The sequence below is a fragment of the Octopus sinensis genome, linkage group LG4 (assembly GCF_006345805.1).
Source record: "Octopus sinensis linkage group LG4, ASM634580v1, whole genome shotgun sequence".
Classification (NCBI taxonomy): domain Eukaryota; kingdom Metazoa; phylum Mollusca; class Cephalopoda; order Octopoda; family Octopodidae; genus Octopus; species Octopus sinensis.
Window position 1 is genome coordinate 18,015,366 of NC_043000.1, and position 20,436 is coordinate 18,035,801.

Consider the following 20,436-nt stretch of genomic DNA (forward strand, 5'->3'; position numbering starts at 1 on the left):
AAGAGTCTGGTTTTACCGGACTTTTTGAGAATGGCCGGGTCCAAGTAGCCGGTGATGCTTGAGGTACGCCCCCCAAAGTGTCACCTGTGTTTGGAGACCGGCCACATCAAGAAGAGCTGCCCCAGGGACCAGAGTAGGATCCTGGAGCGGCTGATATTGGAGCCTCTCCCTGCCTCTTCAATGGAGGGAGAGAAGCAAAGTGAGGAGGGGGAAAAATCCTCCTCCAAAAGAAAGAGAAAGGCGGGGAGCAATGGCGACCCACCAAAGGACCCGAAAGCTGCGGGAGAGGAGAACCCGGTGCGCACAGCTCCGGAACCTCAGCCTCCCGTGGCCCAGGGCCAGAAGAAAAAGAAAAAGAGAAACGGAGCGTCGCCGGCGGATTGCTACACGCAGACTGCGGTTCCCGAGTATCCCGGGTCCTCTCAGGTGGGTGTGCCGCCTGAGGGACTATTCGTGGAAGATTTTGTGCTCCTCTTTTTCAAAGGAAAAAAGGTGGAAAGCACCGTGAAAAAAGTGAGAAAGAGAGGACATTGGGAGGTAATCCGGTCCTGTGTGGAAAACCCCGAGTGGCCTTCGCAGTTAGCTGCGGGGGTCATGGGAAGGGCTGATCTACACAGGATCGTGGCTTCCTGCCCAGCGGACTCCTTCCAGACTATACCACTGGACACCGGCCTGACCAGCGAGTATTGCCTCAATGAGGCAAGAGCAATGGTCGGCCGGGTCACTTAGGCGGTGTAACATCTTTGTAACATGTGGAAGAGGAGGTTCGTTGTCTCCTCGAAAATATGTAATTTGATATCATGTGAACATTTTGTAACATTTTGAAGAGGAGGTTTATTGCCTCCTCTAAAATTTGTAATTTGTAATCATTGTATTAAATGTAATTATTGAACATTGTTTTAGAGAAGCAAAAGTCGGCGGGCGCTTTCTGACTTCTCCCATCACCATCTTCATCCACCACCACCATCATCCATTAATGTCTTTGTCCAGCCCGTAGCTACTCTGTGTGCTGCCCTAGTGGCAAATTATTGAAATAAAGTAGCTTGCTAACCAACCACATGGTTCCAAGTTCAGTCCCACTGCGTGGCATCTTGGGCAGGTGTCTTCTGCTATAGCCCCGGGCCGACCAATGCCTTGTGAGTGGATTTGGTAGACGGAAACTGAAAGAAGCCCGTCGTATATATATATGTGTGTGTGTGTGTGTGTTTGTGTTTGTCCCCCTAGCATTGCTTGACAACCGATGCTGGTGTGTTTACGTCCCCGTCACTTAGCGGTTCGGCAAAAGAGACCGATAGAGTAAGTACTGGGCTTACAAAGAATAAGTCTCGGGGTTGATTTGCTCGACTAAAGGCGGTGCTCCAGCATGGCCGCAGTCAAATGACTGAAACAAGTAAAAGAGTAAAGAGTTGTCCACCTTCAGTGCTTCCCATCATCACAAACAGCAGACCAGAGCGCTTAGAATTATATGAAACGTTAAATCAAAATCCAGACTTATGAAAGAGCTCACATAATTAATTTGGTCAATATGTATGACTAGGAAACGCTGTCGCTGATTCTTGATGAAGCTTACAAGATTGAGGAGAATTCCTTCCTTCATCATCATCATCATTTAACGTCTGTTTTCCATGCTAGCATGGGTTGGACGGTTCGACCGGGGTCTGGTAAGCCATGGAGGCTGCACCAGGCTCCAGTCTGATTTGGCATCTTGGGCAAGTGCCTTCTGCTATAGCCCTGGGCCGACCAATGCCTTGTGAGCGGATTTGGTAGACGGAAACTGAAAGAAGCCTGTCGTATATGTGTATATATATGTGTGTGTGTGTGTCTGTGTTTGTCCCCCTAGCATTGCTTGACAACCGATGCTGATGTGTTTACGTCCCCGTCACTTAGCGGTTCGGCAAAAGAGACCGATAGAATAAGTACTGGGCTTACAAAGAATAAGTCCCGGGGTTGATTTGCTCGACTAAAGGCGGTGCTCCAGCATGGCCGCAATCAAATGACTGAAACAAGTAAAAGAGTATAGTTATTATATTGACAATTACCAACATCTTGAAATATAAATTTTTCTGTTGTTAGTTTTAGAAAAATAAACATTTTCTAACAATTTAACAATTTAATTGCAACTGCCTTATTGCCAACAGTTCCATACACATATATATATAGTTTTAAAGGTTCATTTACCAACAGCTTTGTTGGTAACTGGTTTATCATCAACAATTTTCATTTCATTATCAACAATTATTTTATATTTGTTCCGTTACTAACAATTTTTTTAACAAGTTTCAAACAAGTTTTATTCCCAACACTTCAAACAACCCTTTCATTTACCAACAGTTTAATAAAATTTTCAATTACAAACAGTTTAACATTGCTTTCATTAACAGCAGTTTAACATTGTAGTGCACCTGAGCACTGTACACAATGTTTATTATTATTATTAACATCATTTTCATTAGCAACAATTTAACATCATTTTCATTAGCAGAAAGTTATTTTATTGCCAGTCCCATTATCAACAGTACTGACCCATCAATATCTGCCTGTTCTTTCCTTATACTATTATATTTCACCTCCAAAACTACTTTGTCTAATCTTTAAACACAGAACTATCTCCCTGACTTCCATACTTTTCAGCTTGGTCCAACCAATAAATAAAAAAAGCCTAAAACTGGCTTCAAAAACCACCAGATATTTTTTTAAACTGGTTCTCCTGACAAACACACGCTGGACACATCTGTTAAACTGTATACTCTCTCTCTCTTAAATTCAGTGATTTTGAGCTTGTTTTATCCAATGTGCTAATTCTTCAGACACAACCTCATTTTTAAAGTAGATCAGCAGTACAGAAAAAAAAAAATATTTATATAAATATCTGAGCTAAGTAATATTCCATTCTTAAGTAGAAGTCGAGCTCTTGTTCAATCTCCACACACATAAAACACAATTTGCACTGGAATATGACGCTGAAGAAAATACACTGTGACAGAGGGAAAACTCTGATTAAGTTGCACCTCTAGCCTCTTTGTACTTCTTCATCCTCTCTCCCATCATCTTCAGCCAAATATGTTTGACATAGAACTCAAATTCTAGAACATCTCAGAGATCATAATCATGAGAACGATGATGATAGCATAGATAACAATGATGAGAATGGTGATAATGATGACGGTAGGGGTTATGATGTTGAGATGAAATATGACAACAAACGTCTCCGAGAACATCACATAACTAAGTAACTGAGATTTTTGGAGTAGCTATGGAAGTCCCAGCATGTCAAGTAAGGAGTTCACTTTGACATTTAACCAGCTGACTTGTTGGGGAAGAAGTTCTGTTAGCCAATCACTTGGAAGTTGAAGGTAACCAAGGCGACAACCAAGTATGGCTCCTGCTACACATGCATTGCTTGCACTGTCTCCACCTTCAAGAACCAAATCACTGATGAATTCCCTGAAAGTAAAAGGAGATACATGACATTATTTGTGTTCACAATTGGTATAGAAGCACACAACAAACACTCACACATCACCATCGTCATAATCAGTTTAATGCTTACATGGATCAAACAGAATTTGTTGAGACAGATTTTCTGTGGCTGGATGCCCTTCATGTCACCACTTGCTAGATAATATTTCACAATGGCTGGCCATGTTTACTCAAAAGACTGTAAAGCAGGCACATTGTTTCTATGATGGTGATGTTCATTTATAACTCATGCGATATCAAGACAAGGAGACACAAACACTTACACCATATATATATATATATCATCACCATCATCATCATCATTTAGCGTCCGCTTTCCATGCTAGCATGGGTTGGACGGTTCAACTGGGGTCTGGGAAGCCAGAAGGCTGCACCAGGCCCAGTCTGATCTGGCAATGTTTCTACGGCTGGATGCCCTTCCTAACGCCAACCACTCCGTGAGTGTAGTGGGTGCTTTTTACGTGCCACCCGCACAGGTGCCAGACGGGGCTGGCAAACGGCCACGGACGGATGGTGCTTTTTAATTGCCACTGGCACGGGAACCAGGCGAGGCTGGCAACGGCCAAGATCGGATGGTGCTTTTTACATGCCACCAGCACGGTGGCCAGTCGGGGCGGCACTGGCAATGGACACGGTCGGGTGGTGCTTTTTACGTGTCACTGGCACGGAGGCCAGGCGAGGCTGGCACCAGCCACGATTGGATGGTGCTTTTTACGTGCCACCGGCATGGAGGCCAGTCGGGGCGGTGCTGGCAACGGACATGGTCGGGTGGTGCTTTTTACGTGCCACCGGTGAGGCTGGCAACGGCCACGATTGGATGGTGCTTTTTACATGCCACCGGCATGGAGGCCAGTCGGGGAGGCGCTGGCCACGGCCACTATCGCTGGCCACGGCCACTATCGGGCCACTGCCACTATCGTAATATATATATATATACATACATACACACATACATATATCATCGTTTAACATCCGCTTTCCATGCTAGCATGGGTTGCACGATTTGACTGAGTACTGGCAAACCAGATGGCTGCACCAGGCTCCAATCTGATCTGACAGAGTTTCTACAGCCAGATGCCCTTCCTAATGCCAACCACTGAGAGTGTAGTGGGTGCTTTTACGTGTCACAGGCACAAGGCCCAGTCAGGCAGTACTGGCAACGGCCACACTCAAATTGTGCTTTTTATGTGCCACCTGCACAGGACCCAGTCCAGTGACACTGGCAACAACCTCCCTCGAATGCTTTTTATGCGCACTGGCACAAGTGCCAGTATGCGACGCTGGTAACGATCATGTTTGAATGGTGCTTTTTACGTATCACCGGCACGGAAACCAGTCAGCTGCTCTGGCATCGATCACGCTCGGATGGTGCTATTAGCACCCCACTGGCACGGGTGCCAGTCATCGAATTTGCGAATTGGATTATCATCATTTAATGTGAGCTTTTCATGCTGGCATGGTTCAATAATCCTTGGATAGAATTTATAAATATTTTAATGCATCACTACGCACATTTCCACAAATCACATGGTGATTCATTAAAATATTTATAAATTCCATCTAAGGATTATTACTATGATTATTACTACATTTATCCTACAATATATTGGCACAGCTCAGTGCGACCCCAAAAAACTGGAATCATTAGGTCGTAACCAGCTTAATAGAACAGGAACTTTTATATGCATATTCAAAACATTTGCCATAAATGAACTTAAAAGATATAATTAATTAATTATGGCTGTGTGGTAAGTAGCTTCCTAACCAACCACAGGGTTGTGGGTTCAGTCCCACTGCGTGGAATCTTGGGCAAGTGTCTTCTGCTATAGCCCCGGGCCGACCAATGCCTTGTGAGTGGATTTGGTAGACGGAAACTGAAAGAAGCCTGTCGTATATATGTATATATATATATATATATATATATATATATATATATATAATGTGTATGTGTGTGTGTGTTTGTGTGTATGTGTTTGTGTGTATGTGTTTGTCCCCCTAGCATTGCTTGACAACCGATGCTGGTGTGTTTACGTCCCCGTCACTTAGCGGTTCGGCAAAAGAGACCGATAAAATAAGTACTGGGCTTACAAAGAATAAGTCCCGGGGTCGATTTGCTCGACTAAAGGCAGTGCTCCAGCATGGCCGCAGTCAAATGACTGAAACAAGTAAAAGAGTAAAAAAAAAAGAGTATGTACACACACACACAACTGGCTTTTGTTCAGTTTCCATGTAGAAAATCTACTGAGAAGGCTTTGGTCAACCCAGGGATGGAGTCAAAGACACTTGTCCAAGGTGCCTTGCAGTATGACTGAACACAAAAACCATGTAGTTGAACAGAAAACTTCTTAGCCATGCTTGCAACTATTATTCTCTATGAAAGACTAGTATTCTATCAAGAAGTGATTTGTCTCTAAATTATCATATTACTAACTGTGCCGGTGGCACATAAAAAGCAACATCCGAACGTGGCCGTTGCCAGTGCCGCCTCGACTGGCTTTTGTGCTGGTGGCACATAAAAAGCCCCATCTGAACGTGGCCGATGCCAGCCCCGCCTCGACTGGCTTCTGTGCCAGTGGCACATAAAAAGCACCATCCAAACGTGGCTGATGCCAGCACCGCCTCGACTGGCTTCTGTGCCGGTGGCACATAAAAAGCACCATCCGAATGTGACCGATGCCAACCCCGCCTCGAATGGCTTCCGTGCCGGTGGCACATAAAAAGCACCATCCGAACGTGGCCGATGCCAGCGTCGCCTCGACTGGCTTCTGTGCCAGTGGCACATAAAAAGCACCATCCAAACGTGGCTGATGCCAGCACCGCCTCGACTGGCTTCTGTGCCGGTGGCACATAAAAAGCACCCACTGCACTCGCGGGGTGGTTGGCGTTAGGAAGGGCATCCAGCTGTAGAAACACTGCCAGATCAGACTGGAGCCTGGTGCAGCCTCTGGCTCCCCAGACCCCGGTTGAACTGTCCAACCCGTGCTAGCGCGGAAAACGGACGCTAAACGATGATGATGATGATAACTGTATTAACCCAAAAGGTTTATGAAATGACTTACAGATGAGCTTAGGTGAAAACCTTAGTCGGGCTATTCAGAGATTATAAGTGGAAATATATAATCCTTTCAGCTATAGGCACAAGGCCTGAAATTTAGGGAGGATGGAGTTAGTCAATTACTGTGACCTGGTGCCCAGACGGTACTTATTTTAGCAACCTACTAAGAATAAAAGGCAAAGTTGACCTCAGTGGATTTTGAACTCAGAGCATAAAAATGGGATGAAGTTCCACTAAGTATTTTGTCTGGTGTTCTAACAATTCTGCCAGCTTGCTGCCTTGAAATAAAATTTATATTGTGAGACAGACCTTAAGCTAAAAACAAAAATTCACCTGTATCCTTTTGTGGTTTTCACAGCAAGTGCAGCACATCCCAAAGGTTTATAAGTATGTGTCATTTTTTTCTCCTCACGAATGTTCAAACTGCAATAAAAAAAAAAAAAAAATAGAAAATCAACTTTTTTTTTTTAGCATAGAAGCAAAACTGTTATTTTTATCTATTAAAAAAAAATTTTTTTTTGCTTTTACAACTTTGATTCTCAGCATTATTTTTATGTTCACTTTCCATACTGGCATGGGTTAAATGGATTGCCATGATCTCAGTGAGTTCTTGTTTGTAACAGCTCTGAGGTTCACATCTCACTTGTACATAGTATTTTTGCAGGGCTTCTGTGACTGGATGCCCTTCATAAAAATAACTATTTTATACAATGAATTGGATATATTACTGTGCTGCAAGCATTCAATTCTAATTCCAAACCATTTAAATTTTGCAATAAAACAAGGCTATCATCCTCTTCTTACATAGTCTGTAGCAAGCTGATCCAAACTTAATTTTTTTTTTGACACTTAAAATTATGTTCATCATTATCATTAACATCTACTTTTCCCTGCTTGCTAGGGCTGGTTGAAATATACCGAGACAGATTTTCTACAACCAGAGACCTTTCCTGGTGCCAACCCTTATTTTTTTCCTAGTAAGGTAATTTTAACCCATGGCAGAACAGGATGTCAGACAAGGACACACACACACACACATTATGGACTTCTTTCAGCTTCTGTCTACCAAATCTACTCACCCGACCTATTGCCAAAAGTAAGCTGTGTGGTTAAGAAGCTTGCTTTGCAATTATATACTTACCTTTTTAAAGATGTAACACTTAAAACCGACTCAAATTCATTGCTTTGTTCATCAGTTTTTAAATATGGATTGGCATGGAAAGCAGATGTGTTTAATAGGGCTCGGACAGACCCCATATTGTTCAAGTCATGAGAACCCTGTACAAAGAACAGAAGTTAATTTAGCGTTATGAAAGAAAATCTAGAGTTTTTGTTGGGTTACCCCACTCAGCTATAAGGTATAGAAGCATAGGATCAAATAAACCACTCTATTAAGGTTTCCAGCTAAAACCATTTCATATTTAATTGTTTTCAACAGAAATTATCATTTCTAGTACACATGCTTCGCACTTGGAGATTTAAACCCAGATGACAAAAGCTGACACCAATAACATACTTCTCTCCAATAAAATAGTGAACCATATCATACTATGATATATATATATTTGCAGTAAGACCAACTGTGCTATCAAGGCTTAAATGACTTAGTTAAGGGTCTGGCATAGTACTGGTCATACAACAAGTAACATAGACAGGTTCTAAAGTTAGCGGGAGTGGGGCACATAAGCAAAAAAGCGCCACAACACACACCAAACATTTAAAAACTAATTTCTCTTATATTACATGAAGTATTTCATTAGTCATAATACATGAGATTGTAGTCTCTACATTCATTAATTTCATGTTGCAGTGACAATATCATTATGTATGAAACTTAGAACTACTGACATTGGTGTGATTTGAAAACGATGAAACTTTATGAGATTGTCCAATGTCAAAAGGTTATGACGTCAGAGTTTAAGTTAAGTTAATTTTTTGGCTCAAAAAGCAAGGCCATGTAGGAGGATTAGGAGTTATGTACAGGGAGGGTGTTCATGCAAAGAGTTCAGGCCATTTCTGGTCAAGAGAGAGTTTGAACCGAGTGGTCATCGGCATCTTCACTATCTTGTCCGGCAGCCTATTCCATGGATCTGCAACCCGGACGGAGAAAGCACCTCTCCTTCAATTGAGATGAAATCGTCGCAGATAGAGCTTTTTTGAGCTTTAGGGTTTGTTTTGGTTCTTCAGATGTCAGTGGCAACTTACGCATTACGGGAAACTGAGCGGACAGTTAAAAAACACTGGAAGTTGGTCAAAAAAAATAATGACTCTAGGAAGTTCTTCTAAGGTCATGAGATTAAAAAAAAAATTGACTATTATCACACAAGTGAACTAAAGAGTTAAAAAGAAAATTGCTGGAAAGGTGCCAATTTTGAAAATGTGCTTGGCAGGGTGTGGTCACTCCCCTTGCTCCCCTATAAGCTATGCCACTGCATACAGTATAAACCACCAACAGTTCGAGTCAGTCGTCTGACACCATCCTTACTTGGAGAGATGTCATTTTCAATAGATATTAACACAAATGTCTAAATTCTAACTAACAGCTAACCCATGCTATGAGCAATAGTTAAGACAAGTGGTTTAATAACAACAAAACAAAAAACCAGGTACTTACTTGTAACAGTAAAGCAATAATAACAGTAATGGCAATACAGGAAGCAATGCATTCTGGGTGATTGTGAGACGAGCGACATATGCGTACAGAATTGTTGGCAACTTCAGACAGATTATAGAAAAAAGGGACACCTGCAATAAGGTACAAATCCAAATGTTTACTCAGTATTTGTTTATTTTCTATTGTTTATCATAAATTCTATCTTTGAATCAACCCTTCCTTGGGACAAAGGAGTAGCCAGCACCCTACAGCCTAAAGTCTGAGGTCACCCAATTATTTAACATTAAAAAATTTAACCTTTCAGCATCCAGATTACTCTGTCTAGTGTAATGCTTATTTATTCACGTTGATTTGAATTAATCATGCATTATCTCATAGCTTTGAAATTTTGATGATGTGATTGTTTATTTTTAGAATGACATTGTAGGGTGTGTGTGAGGTTTGATATGGCTGGTTTTAACATAAAATGGGTGGGATAATTGAGCTGGATATGGCTAGTTTAAATGCTAAGGGGTTAAGTCTCCCACTTATCTAACTCATCTACCTGTCTACAAACTGTATCACCTGTCTTAACTGTTAATCATTTAAATTCCAAGAAGCTATTCTCTTGTTGAACCAATGAATCAAAACACAGCCACAAGTGTTCATTTATCAGTAAGATATGAACCCTGCTTAGTGAAGGTGCATGGCTCAGTGGTTAGAGCATCGAGCTTACGATCGTGAGGTTGTGAGCTCAAATCCTGGACCGGGCTGCGTGTTGTGTTCTTGAGCAAGGCACTTTATTTCACGTTGCTCCAGTTCATTCAGCTGTAGAAATGAGTTGCGACGTCACTGGTGCCAAGCTGTATCGACCTTTGTATTTCCCTTGGATAACACTGGTGGCATGGAGGGGAGGCCGGTATGCATGGGCGACTGCTGGTCTTCCATAAACAACCTTGCCCAGACTTGTGCCTAGAAGGGTAACTTTTGAGGTGCAATCCCATGGTCTGTGTCGTGACCGAAGGGGGTCTCAGATTATGAACCCTCCAAGTGTTACTGTTATTTAGCCCTAGGTCAAATCTGACTGAGCAGACGTATGATCAAATGCATTTGATCATGACCATCCATTCTTATTTTTTCAGTTATCTAGAACTGCATCAGCCAGAGTGTTATTTTCTTAAAGACAGTAAAGTGTAATTTGGAGGAGATTTAGTTACAATCAAGTAGATCAAGTGACCATGTAGAGATTTTCTTGTTGTCTTGTGAACCCCCAAGTAATTACTGCTAGAGACCAACTTCAGCTATCTACCGGTGAAAATGCTCACTATTGTTACCCTGTTACCAGGTAGTTGCTTCCTCTCTCAGTCTTCACTCAAGTTGGTTCTAGAAGCCTGATTAGACATAGGTTTAACTTATCTTTATCATGCTCCACACCTCTCTTCTTTATTTTATCATCATTTCCCCTCTCTGAAAATGTGCTAAACTGTAACTATACCGATTTATAAAATAGGGCATACAGCCTCAGATTTGGGGGAGAGATAGAGTCAATTATATTGACATCCAGTATTTGACTTGTACTCTATTTCATTGATCCTGGAAAGATGAAGGACAAAATTGACCTCAACATAGATTGAACTCAGAACATAAAGGATCATAACTAAACACTACTGGGCACTTTTACAACTACTCTAACAATTCTGCCAACCTACCATCTTTGAATGGAACATTAAAAGTGAAATGCCACCTGAATCTTGAGGAGCTTTTCAGGGTCAGTGCTTGGCTCTGGTTTAATGATGTAAAGTGAATGACATAAATACACCCCTGAGTATGATATCAGTTTATCACAGGTAACATATCCAGGTAATCTAGAATCTCTTCCCTCAGTGGCAAGGATTAAATGAGGTAGTGTAGAATAATGTCACAGATCCAGAAACACAACAGATTATCATCATCATCATCATCATCGTTTAGCGTCTGCTTTCTATGCTGGCATGGGTTGGACGGTTCAACTGGGGTCTGAGAAGCCAGAAGGCTGCACCAAGCCCAGTCTGATCTGGCAATGTTTCTACGGCTGGATGCCCTTCCTAACGCCAACCACTCCATGAGTGTAGTGGGTGCTTTTTACGTGCCACCGGCACAGGTGCCAGACGAGGCTGGCAAACGGCCATGATCGGATGGTGCTTTTTATGTGCCACCGGCATGGAGGCCAGGCGAGGCTGGCAATGGCCACGATCGGATGGTGCTTTTTACGTGCCATAAATCTTCTCTGGATAGGTGCCTAATCTACATAGGTGATCTACCTAGATAATTTAGAGCTTATTCCAAAATCTAGGATAAACTCTAGTAATGTAGAATAAAGTGCCCTGTCCAGAGACAATGAAGCACATAGACTGGATTTGAATTTATGACTTAGTTCCTTCAGCTATCTTACATATATCTTGCTTTGTGGGTAAATGCACTAAAATTATAATGGCAGGGACAATAATATCCTACATACAACAAATCCTTAACAAAAGAAAGCAACACAGAAAATACATTAAGAGCATTAAATTAATCATCACCCTCTAGACATTAGACAATAAAAAGCAAGATAAGAAACCAGAAACATTACATGCACACACACACACACACACGACATAAGCCTGTCAATAGAAATAGCACAGGAAGCATATATAGAATTAGCAAACGATATAGTAAAAACATTTCAGGTTAGCTGAGAATGCATTTAAAGCTAGATTCACACAACACACACATTTATTGTGGTCTTGATATAAATGTAATATAACATTCCTTTTGAAATATATCTGGTTTCTGAAAGACAGAAGGAAAAGGAACCCCGCATAAGAAGACACAAAGACCTGGCATATAATGATTGTGGTACTATGCATATCAGGCCACATTTTGAAGAGAGAAGAAACCTTTCTATCATACCTCCATGTAAAGACTTCAATTATTTTCCTGTACAAGTTATGTAATTTTGAACTGGTTGAACAACCAACATTCAACACATGAGGTAGTAAGAGGTTCAACTTGTAAGATCAAGTTTTAATTTCAGGGAGATGTTACTCAGTCTAACGAATCAAGTACAGATACCCATCTTTGAAAGAAAAAGAAAATTTAGTTTGCCATCAAAATATTGCTATTAATTCAAGCAAAGTTGCTTCCCTTTATGACGCTCTCTTGGCATAGCTCTCAGATTCATTGAGGCGCACATAAACCACAATACTGCAACGAGGACTGGACTTTGTGGTGGTAATCACATACTAGGATTCATTCAATTATCTCTAGTCCTCATTTATAAATCCCTGACCTTGTGTTCATATATGACATCATCTTTAACACTGTAGCAGAAATGAAAACTAGGCATTTGGATTCACTTATGCCTCAATAGGGGGAATTAATATATTAATGTCAAAAACCGCCTGACATAAGTATATTGTCTCTACAGGACCTTAAATTAAAACTGTAATTAGGGTTTCATCAAGAGGTATGGAGTAGAATCATGACATAACAGGTTTACCTAGGACAGCAGCTCGGACAACAGCTGAGTTGTCATTGAAGAAATATTCATCTGGTGGAGTGATTATGCAAGGGTTCAAAGTGCAGTTTTCTGTTGTAGAGTTGATGGGGTCTTGAAGATAGCCCTCTTGTAAAACAGCTTCAGCTGCTAAATGTGGGTCATCCTCAAAGGACTGCTGTTTGAGGACCTTCAAATATAAAGACATTTTAAAAACAATATATTCTATTCTATTTAAAATGTAAGAGATTTACTATCACTAGGCGGGTGAGCTGGCAGAAACGTTAGTACGCTGGGCGAAAAGCGTAGCCGTATTTCGTCTGCCGTTACATTCTGCGTTCAAATTCCGCTGAGGTCGACTTTGCCTTTCATCCTTTCGGGGTCAATAACTTAAGTACCAGTTACGCACTGGGTTCGATGTAATCGACTTAGTCCGTTTGTCTGTCCTTGTTAGTCCCCTGTGTTTAGCCCCTTATGGGTAGTAAAGAAATATATTTTACTCAAAATATACTTCTTTTTTTATAGAGCACTAGCAGTATCGCCCGGCGTTGCTCGGGTTTGTAAGGGAAATAACTATATAAGCATTTTTAGAGAGTTATAGCCAAAAAATAGCAAAAAATGCATTAAAAATGGAAAAAAAATGATGGTAAATTTTTTTAAATCGTTGACTCATCATAGACATTTTTAGAGAGTTACTTCCCTTATATAATAGCGAAAAATGCATTAAAATGGAAAAAAATGATGGTAAATTTTTTTAAAATCGTAGACGTGTGCTAATACCCAGAAGGGCTCGATATGAATCACAACTATAAGATACCCGGTTTTGGTTAAACTGCACCACAAAATGTGGGAGTAGTTAGGAATCTAAATCGTAGGAGACAGACAGACACACAACTTCACTTTTATATATAAAGATTTGTGGGAAGTTTGGCAATTATTTCTAGCAGATTGAGCAACAGCATAGAGACTGTCATTAGCTTATAATCTACAAGTGATGACCTCATCATCATCATCATCATCGTCGTCGTTTAACGTCTGCTTTCCATGCTGGCATAGGTTGGATGGTTTGACTGAGGGCTAGCAAGCCAGAAGGCTGTACCAGGCCCCACTCCCATCAATTAGCAATAATTAGAGTTAGTATTAGTACTAGTCTAACAGTAACACAATTGATAATTATATAAAATTCATACATGTTGAGATTTTATAAGACCTCATCAAATTCTAGTTTCAATGAAATGAAAATTTTCAAGGGGTCAGGGAAACAATACAGACCTCTTGGATCGTAAAACTGGAAACAGTTCCTTTGGTATCATTCAGCTCTGGAAAACCATGTTTAGACCAATATTTCAAACGTTTGGAGAAATCCAGCTCATCAATTACTCCAGCCCAAGCAATTAGTGAATCCAGGACTAAAACCTAAACAGGAAAACATACAAACATAGCAAATTTTTAATTGTTAATATCTCAAGTAAGCTGTTTTTTGCTGTTTTCAAAGGATTTCTTTCATTATTTTATTCAGGTTTCAGCAAATTTAAAACATTTAACTCTTTTGTTACTATATTACTGTTAAAATGCACTGCTTTAAAAAATTTTTTAATTAATTTTGAAAATACTCTTTTACTTGTTTCGGTCATTTGACTGCGGCCATGCTGGAGTAACGCCTTTAGTCGAGCAAATCGACCCCAGGACCTATTCTTTGTAAGCCTAGTACTTATTCTATCAGTCTCTTTTGCTGAACCGCTAAGTTACGGAGACGTAAACACACCAAGCGATGGTAGGTGGGGTGGACAAACACACATACAAATGCACACACACACATATACGATGGGCTTCTTTCAGTCTCCGTCTACCAAATCCACTCACAAGGCATTGGTCTGCCTGAGGCTATAGTAGAAGACACTTGCCCAAGGTGTCACGCGGTGGGACTGAACCTGGAATCATATGGCTGGTGCCACTTTTAAGCTAAATAACATGGAATTTTGAAGGAAGGTTTTAATTTAGCTTAGTTAAAACAGTAAGTTTATGTCACAGAACTAGGGACAATTTCAGCTAAACCGGTATTAAAAGGTTAAGTTAGACTACATCCCTCATGGAATTGATTCTGAAAATATGAAGAATCTAGTAAAATAATTCAGTCATTTTTAAGCTGGTGTTTGGGACATAAAATGATACAGAATTTTGAGGGAAGGTTTTAATTTAGTTCAATAAAGAGCAAATTTATATTATAGAAATAGGGGCAGTCTCATGCAGGTTGGTATCAAAAGGGTTAAATTAGACCATATTACTTATGGAATGTTTCACATAACTTCTTGGTCTCCTTTGCCAAAGTTTCACTCATTGAAGACCATATATTCTTCTATCTTTCCCATAGAAAGGGAAACTTATCCGATTCCTTTTCCACTCAATTATATTACATACTTAATAATGGCCTCTAACTTTGGTACAAGACCATCATTTAGCAGAGAGTTAAAAATGAGAGATTGTGATGGTCAGACCTAGGTCTGCTTTGCTTTTCATATCTCTGAAATCAATAAATAAGTACTAGGGGGTTCAACGCTGCTGACTGAAGCTTTGACTGTAATAATCCAGCATAACCACATTGCAATGACCCAAACCAGTAAAAGAGTAAATTAAATTCCTTCTAATTTAGGCACAAGGTCACAGCAGTTTTGAGGGGAGGGGTAGCTTAATTACACTGAGCCCATAACTTGGCCGCTACTTTATTTTATTAACCCTAAAGGGATGAATGTCAAAGTTGACCTTGGCAGGATTCGATCTCAGAACATGAAGAGATGAAGTACTGCAGAGTATTTTGTTCAATGACTGTGTCAATCCATTGCCCTAGTAAAAGAAAAAAATAATAAATACTCTCCTTAAGAATCTTTTAGCCAAAAGACTTAGTTATAACTTTGACATTAGCTACAAATTAAAGCCAAATAATACTAAAATTGAGGATGACTTCTTGGGTCAATAGACTCCTTAAAGGAAACACTATTTCTGATTTATTTAATGGAGCTTTTATTGATCTCTTTCCTGAACTTTTGCATCTTCAGGTTATAATCTTGCATTTCCATCTCCTATAGATTTGTGGTTTCTGTATCTAAGCCAAAAGCCAAAATAATTCAATAAAATGGAATTAAAAATTTCTGCTCCCACCATCATCATCATTAGAGTTTCTAACACATTATTGTATTTTTGTGGTTTGTTTTCAAGCTTATTTTGTTTCCAGGTCAACTTGTAATGGCTAGGATCAGTCTGTAAAATGACAGTTTCAAAGTTTAGCAAAAGCCAGAGATTTTAGGGAAGGGAGATAGTCAATTACATTGACCTCAGTGCTCAACTGGTACTTATCCTACTCAACCTGAAAAAATGAAAAGCAAAACTGATCTCAGTGGAATTTGAACTTGGAATATAAAGAGCAGGAAGAAATGCTGCTAAGCATTTTGTCCAACCAGTTAATGATTCTGCCAGTTCCTATCCTTATTTGGTCTGTATAATGATAAGCATAGCTTTATCATTAGGTCAGTTGGAATAGTCAACACCTCTCACTTGTAATCTCTTCTTCCAATTATTTAATAACATTATCATCAGCGTTTTAATTCTTTTACTTGTTTCAGTTACTTGACTGCAGCCATGCTGGGGCACTGCCTTTAGTTGAGCAAATTGACCCGAGGACTTATTCTTTGTAAGCCTAGTACTTATTCTATCATACGTTAAGGGTACATGTGTCTGTGGAGTGCTCAGCCACTTGCAGGCTGTTCCATTGGAACCTTCATTGTTGCAACCAACAGAGTGCCATATATATATATATATAATCATCGTTTAACATCCATTTTCCATGGGTTGGACGGTTCAACTGGGGTCTGGGAAGCCAGAAGGCTTCATCAGGCCCAGTCAAATCTGGCAGTGTTTCTACGGCTGGATGCCCTTCCTAACGCCAACCACTCCGTGAGTGTAGCGGGTGCTTTTTACGTGCCACCAGCACAGGTGCCAGACAGGGCTGGCAAACGGCCACGGTCGGATGGTGCTTTTTACATGCCACCGGCACGGATGGCTGTCGGGGCGGCGCTGGTAACGGCCACGTTCGGATGGTTCGCTTACGTGCAACCGGCACTGGTATCACAGCTACAATTTCCATTGATGTTGATCATATATATATATATATATATAGTGTAATAAATAAAATATATGCATACATACATACATATATGTACGTACCTACATCTACATATACATGCATATATAAATATACATACGTGAGTACAGGACACCAATAATAGACGTAGAACTCAATGAGAAATGTATATATATAGAGAGAGAGAGAGAGAGAGAGAGAGAGAGAGAGAGAGAGAGAGAGAGAGAGAAGAGAGAGAGAGAGAGAGAGAGAGAGACTGATGCAGGTGTGGCTATGTGATTAAAAATTTGGCTTCTCAATCACATGTTTCAGAAAGAGATGAGGCTTGGTGACAGGAAGGACATCCAGCTGTAGAAAATCTGCATTGAGAGACTATACACAAGCATGGTAAAACAGACACTGAAAACGATGACGATGATATATACCAACCATTGTATCAAAATTCGATGTCCAATCTCCAGGTGACCAAAACACTCGGTGTTTGTCCTGGCGGATATTACAATATTTCAGATCTTCTTTATCATAGTAGAACTGGCATTCGTCAGGGTCCATCCATCGTGCAGCCAGACCAATTGCATCACCTACAGCAGCACCAAAAATGAGACCTGCAATACAGAAGACCCGATACTTCATAAGATATTTATTTCTTTATTGCCCTCAAGGGAGCTAAACATAGAGGGGACAAACAAGGACAGACAAGGGGGATCAAGTCGATTACATCGACCCCAGTGTGTAACTGGTACTTGTTTAATCGACCCCCGAAAGGATGAAAGGCAAAGTCGACCGTGGCGGAATTTGAACTCAGAACGTAACGACAGACGAAATACCTATTTCTTTATTGCCCTCAAGGAAGCTAAACACAGAGGGGGACAAACAAGGGGGATCAAGTCGATTACATCAACCCCAGTGCGTAACTGGTACTTGTTTAATCAACCCCAAAAGGATGAAAGGCAAAGTCGACCTCGGCGGAATTTGAACTCAGAACGTAACGGCAGACGAAATACCTATTTCTTTATTGCCCTCAAGGGAGCTAAACATAGAGGGGACAAACAAGGACAGACAAGGGGGATCAAGTCGATTACATCGACCCCCATGCGTAACTGGTACTTGTTTAATCGACCCCCGAAAGGATGAAAGGTAAAGTCGACCTTGGTGGAATTTGAACTCAAAACGTAACGACAGACGAAGTACCACTAAGCATTTCGCCCGGCGTGCTAACGTTTCTGCCAGCTCAACCCCGCCTTTTACTTCATAAGATATTGTCTCTCTCTCTCTCACACACACACACACACACAATCAATAACAAAACTCATATACTATTACACATACTAACAAGTAGTCACTCACTGCATTACTTTTACTCCACTGAAACTATATACTGTGCCACAAAATCCTAGTAGCATGCTGTGTTACACTTTCTAACCTGAAGTTACATAGTGTTACAGTCATTCAACAAGGCACATTGTGTTACACCAAATTCCTGTAGAATTGGGAGTTACAGTTACTACACTACGAGACATATTGAGTCAAAGTTATATGATACATTGTGCCACTATACTATGATGCAGACTGTGTTACGGATGCAACACAATGTTACTTAGTAAGAACATCATGACACACAAACTATATTACACAATTACTACATTGAGACAGAATATATTGCAAAGTTAATACACAATGGCACACATGGGCGTAGGAGTGGCTGTGTGGTAAGTAGTTGCTTACCAATCACATGGTTCTGGGTTCAGTCCCACTGTGTGGCACCTTGGGTAAGTGTCTTCTACTATAGCCTCGGGCCAACCAAAACCTTGTGAGTAGATTTGGTAGACGGAAACTGAAAGAAGCCCGTCGTGTATATGTGTGTATATATATCATCATCGTTTAACGTCCGCTTTCCATGCTAGCATGGGTTGGACAATTTGACTGAGGGCTGGCGAACCAGATGGCTGCACCAGGCTTCAATCTTGATCTGGCAGAGTTTCTACAGCTGGATGCCCTTCCTATGTGTGTATCTGTTTGTGTGTGTGTTTGTTCCCCAACATTGCTTGACAACCGATGCTAGTGTGTTTACGTCTCCGTAACTTAGCAGTTTGGCAAAAGAGATTGATAGAATAAGTACTAGGCTTCCAAAGAATAAGTCCTGTAGTCGATTTGCTCGACTAAAGGCAGTGCTCCAGCATGGCCACAGTCAAATGACTGAAACAAGTAAAAGACTAAAAAGAGTATAGTGCTACAATTACGCAACTATGACATGGTGTTACACAGTTACAACACCAAGATACATTTTTCTTTAAATCTTTAGTATTCAGATTACTCTGTCAAATTCAATGCTTATTTAATCACTTTGCTATGAATTTATCCTACACTGTCTTGTAGCCCTGAGATTTTGATGATGTGATTGCTCATATACAAAATGACATTGTAGGGTAGGTGTGAGAGACCAGATCTGGCCAGTTGAAATGCTAAAGTGTTAAAGTTTGTCATGGAATAAAAACCAGTACCGTAAATCCTTGAGTATAATCCGTATTTTTTCCCAAAAATTTAAAGGTCAAAATCCCTAGTGCGTACTATATACGAGGTTAAAAATGAAAAATATTTTCTAAGCAATGTCCAAGTCTCTATTTGCTGTCCAGCAATGTTTATTCAGACACATTTTGTGCTGTCGGGTGCGAAAATACCTTAAGCTAAGCCTGAAAGTAATGAAGTCATAAAAGAACCATCCATAACTTGCAGTAAGCAACATTTATTAAACGTTATTACTGTTATTTTTTTATCTTCTGCAAACAAAATGCACAAAAAAGCTACACATTTGCATTATGTTATACATACAATAATAATAAAGAACGTTGTATAGACCTTCTTGACTCAAGTTAGAGAAGGAGTGTGTATTATACACATGGTTTAGGTTTTTCAGAGGTACAGCCCCCTAAAAATCCCCTGCATATTATACTCAAGTGCGGACTATACTCAAGGATTTATGGTATTTATAATAATATTTTCAGCCCCATCTGGTGGTAAATTCCTAATAAAATTTAATTCTAATCCTACTAATTTAATAATGCTCTTATAATAATAATTATAAAGTAATAAGAAAAAAATTATTATTCATAAAGAATTGTACAATTACGAATTGTCTGTAATTCATGGGCAATTCATAACCAAACTACTCTTTATGCCTAGTTGATGTCCAGCTCGGACATCTGTAGGAAAAATGTGGGTGGTGGGTGGACATATTCTGAGTCCAAATGTTTACAAGAGAGTGACTTCTGCTGAAGGCACCCAAAGATCACATGACAATGCTAAAGTGAGTGAATGGTCTGTAAGGCGCAAGCTGGCAGAAACGTTAGCACGCCGGATGAAATGCTTTACGTTCTGAGTTCAAACTCCGCCGAGGTCAACTTTGCCTTTCATCCTTTCAGGGTTGATAAATTAAGTACCAGTTTACACACTGGGGTCGATGTAATCGACTTAATCCGTTTGTCTGTCCTTGCTTGTCCCCTCTGTGTTTAGCTCCTTGTGGGTAGTAAAGAAATAGGTCTGTTATGCCAATGACCCAACTGTGTTACACTGTGACAAAGACAATGTGTAACAGCAGTGGTAGTGGTGTCAGAGGCAATGTTTGAGGTGGTTGTATTGCTTACGGGATTAGCTACAAT

The 20,436-nt window shown here is 40.4% G+C and overlaps 1 protein-coding gene across 2 annotated transcripts in view; it reads right to left on the bottom strand.

Annotated features, from left to right (window-relative positions):
- Positions 1-1,899: 1,899 nt before the first annotated feature.
- Positions 1,900-20,436, bottom strand: part of LOC115210197 — a 61,989-nt gene continuing 43,452 nt past the window's right edge. Inside the window, exons 4-11 of one of the 2 annotated variants that reach the window (XR_004998643.1) lie at positions 17,210-17,385; positions 13,918-14,061; positions 12,649-12,835; positions 9,150-9,280; positions 7,677-7,813; positions 6,869-6,958; positions 3,147-3,444; positions 1,900-3,116 (exon numbers count right to left, since the gene is read on the bottom strand). Coding sequence is in view for 1 of the 2 variants with exons in the window: in XM_029778664.2 (XP_029634524.1) it covers positions 3,252-3,444; positions 6,869-6,958; positions 7,677-7,813; positions 9,150-9,280; positions 12,649-12,835; positions 13,918-14,061; positions 17,210-17,385 (1,058 nt within the window). In the remaining variant the exon portion in view is untranslated. Of the gene's footprint in view, positions 3,445-6,868; positions 6,959-7,676; positions 7,814-9,149; positions 9,281-12,648; positions 12,836-13,917; positions 14,062-17,209; positions 17,386-20,436 lie in introns of both variants that reach the window. The other variant, XM_029778664.2, reaches the window with a different exon arrangement.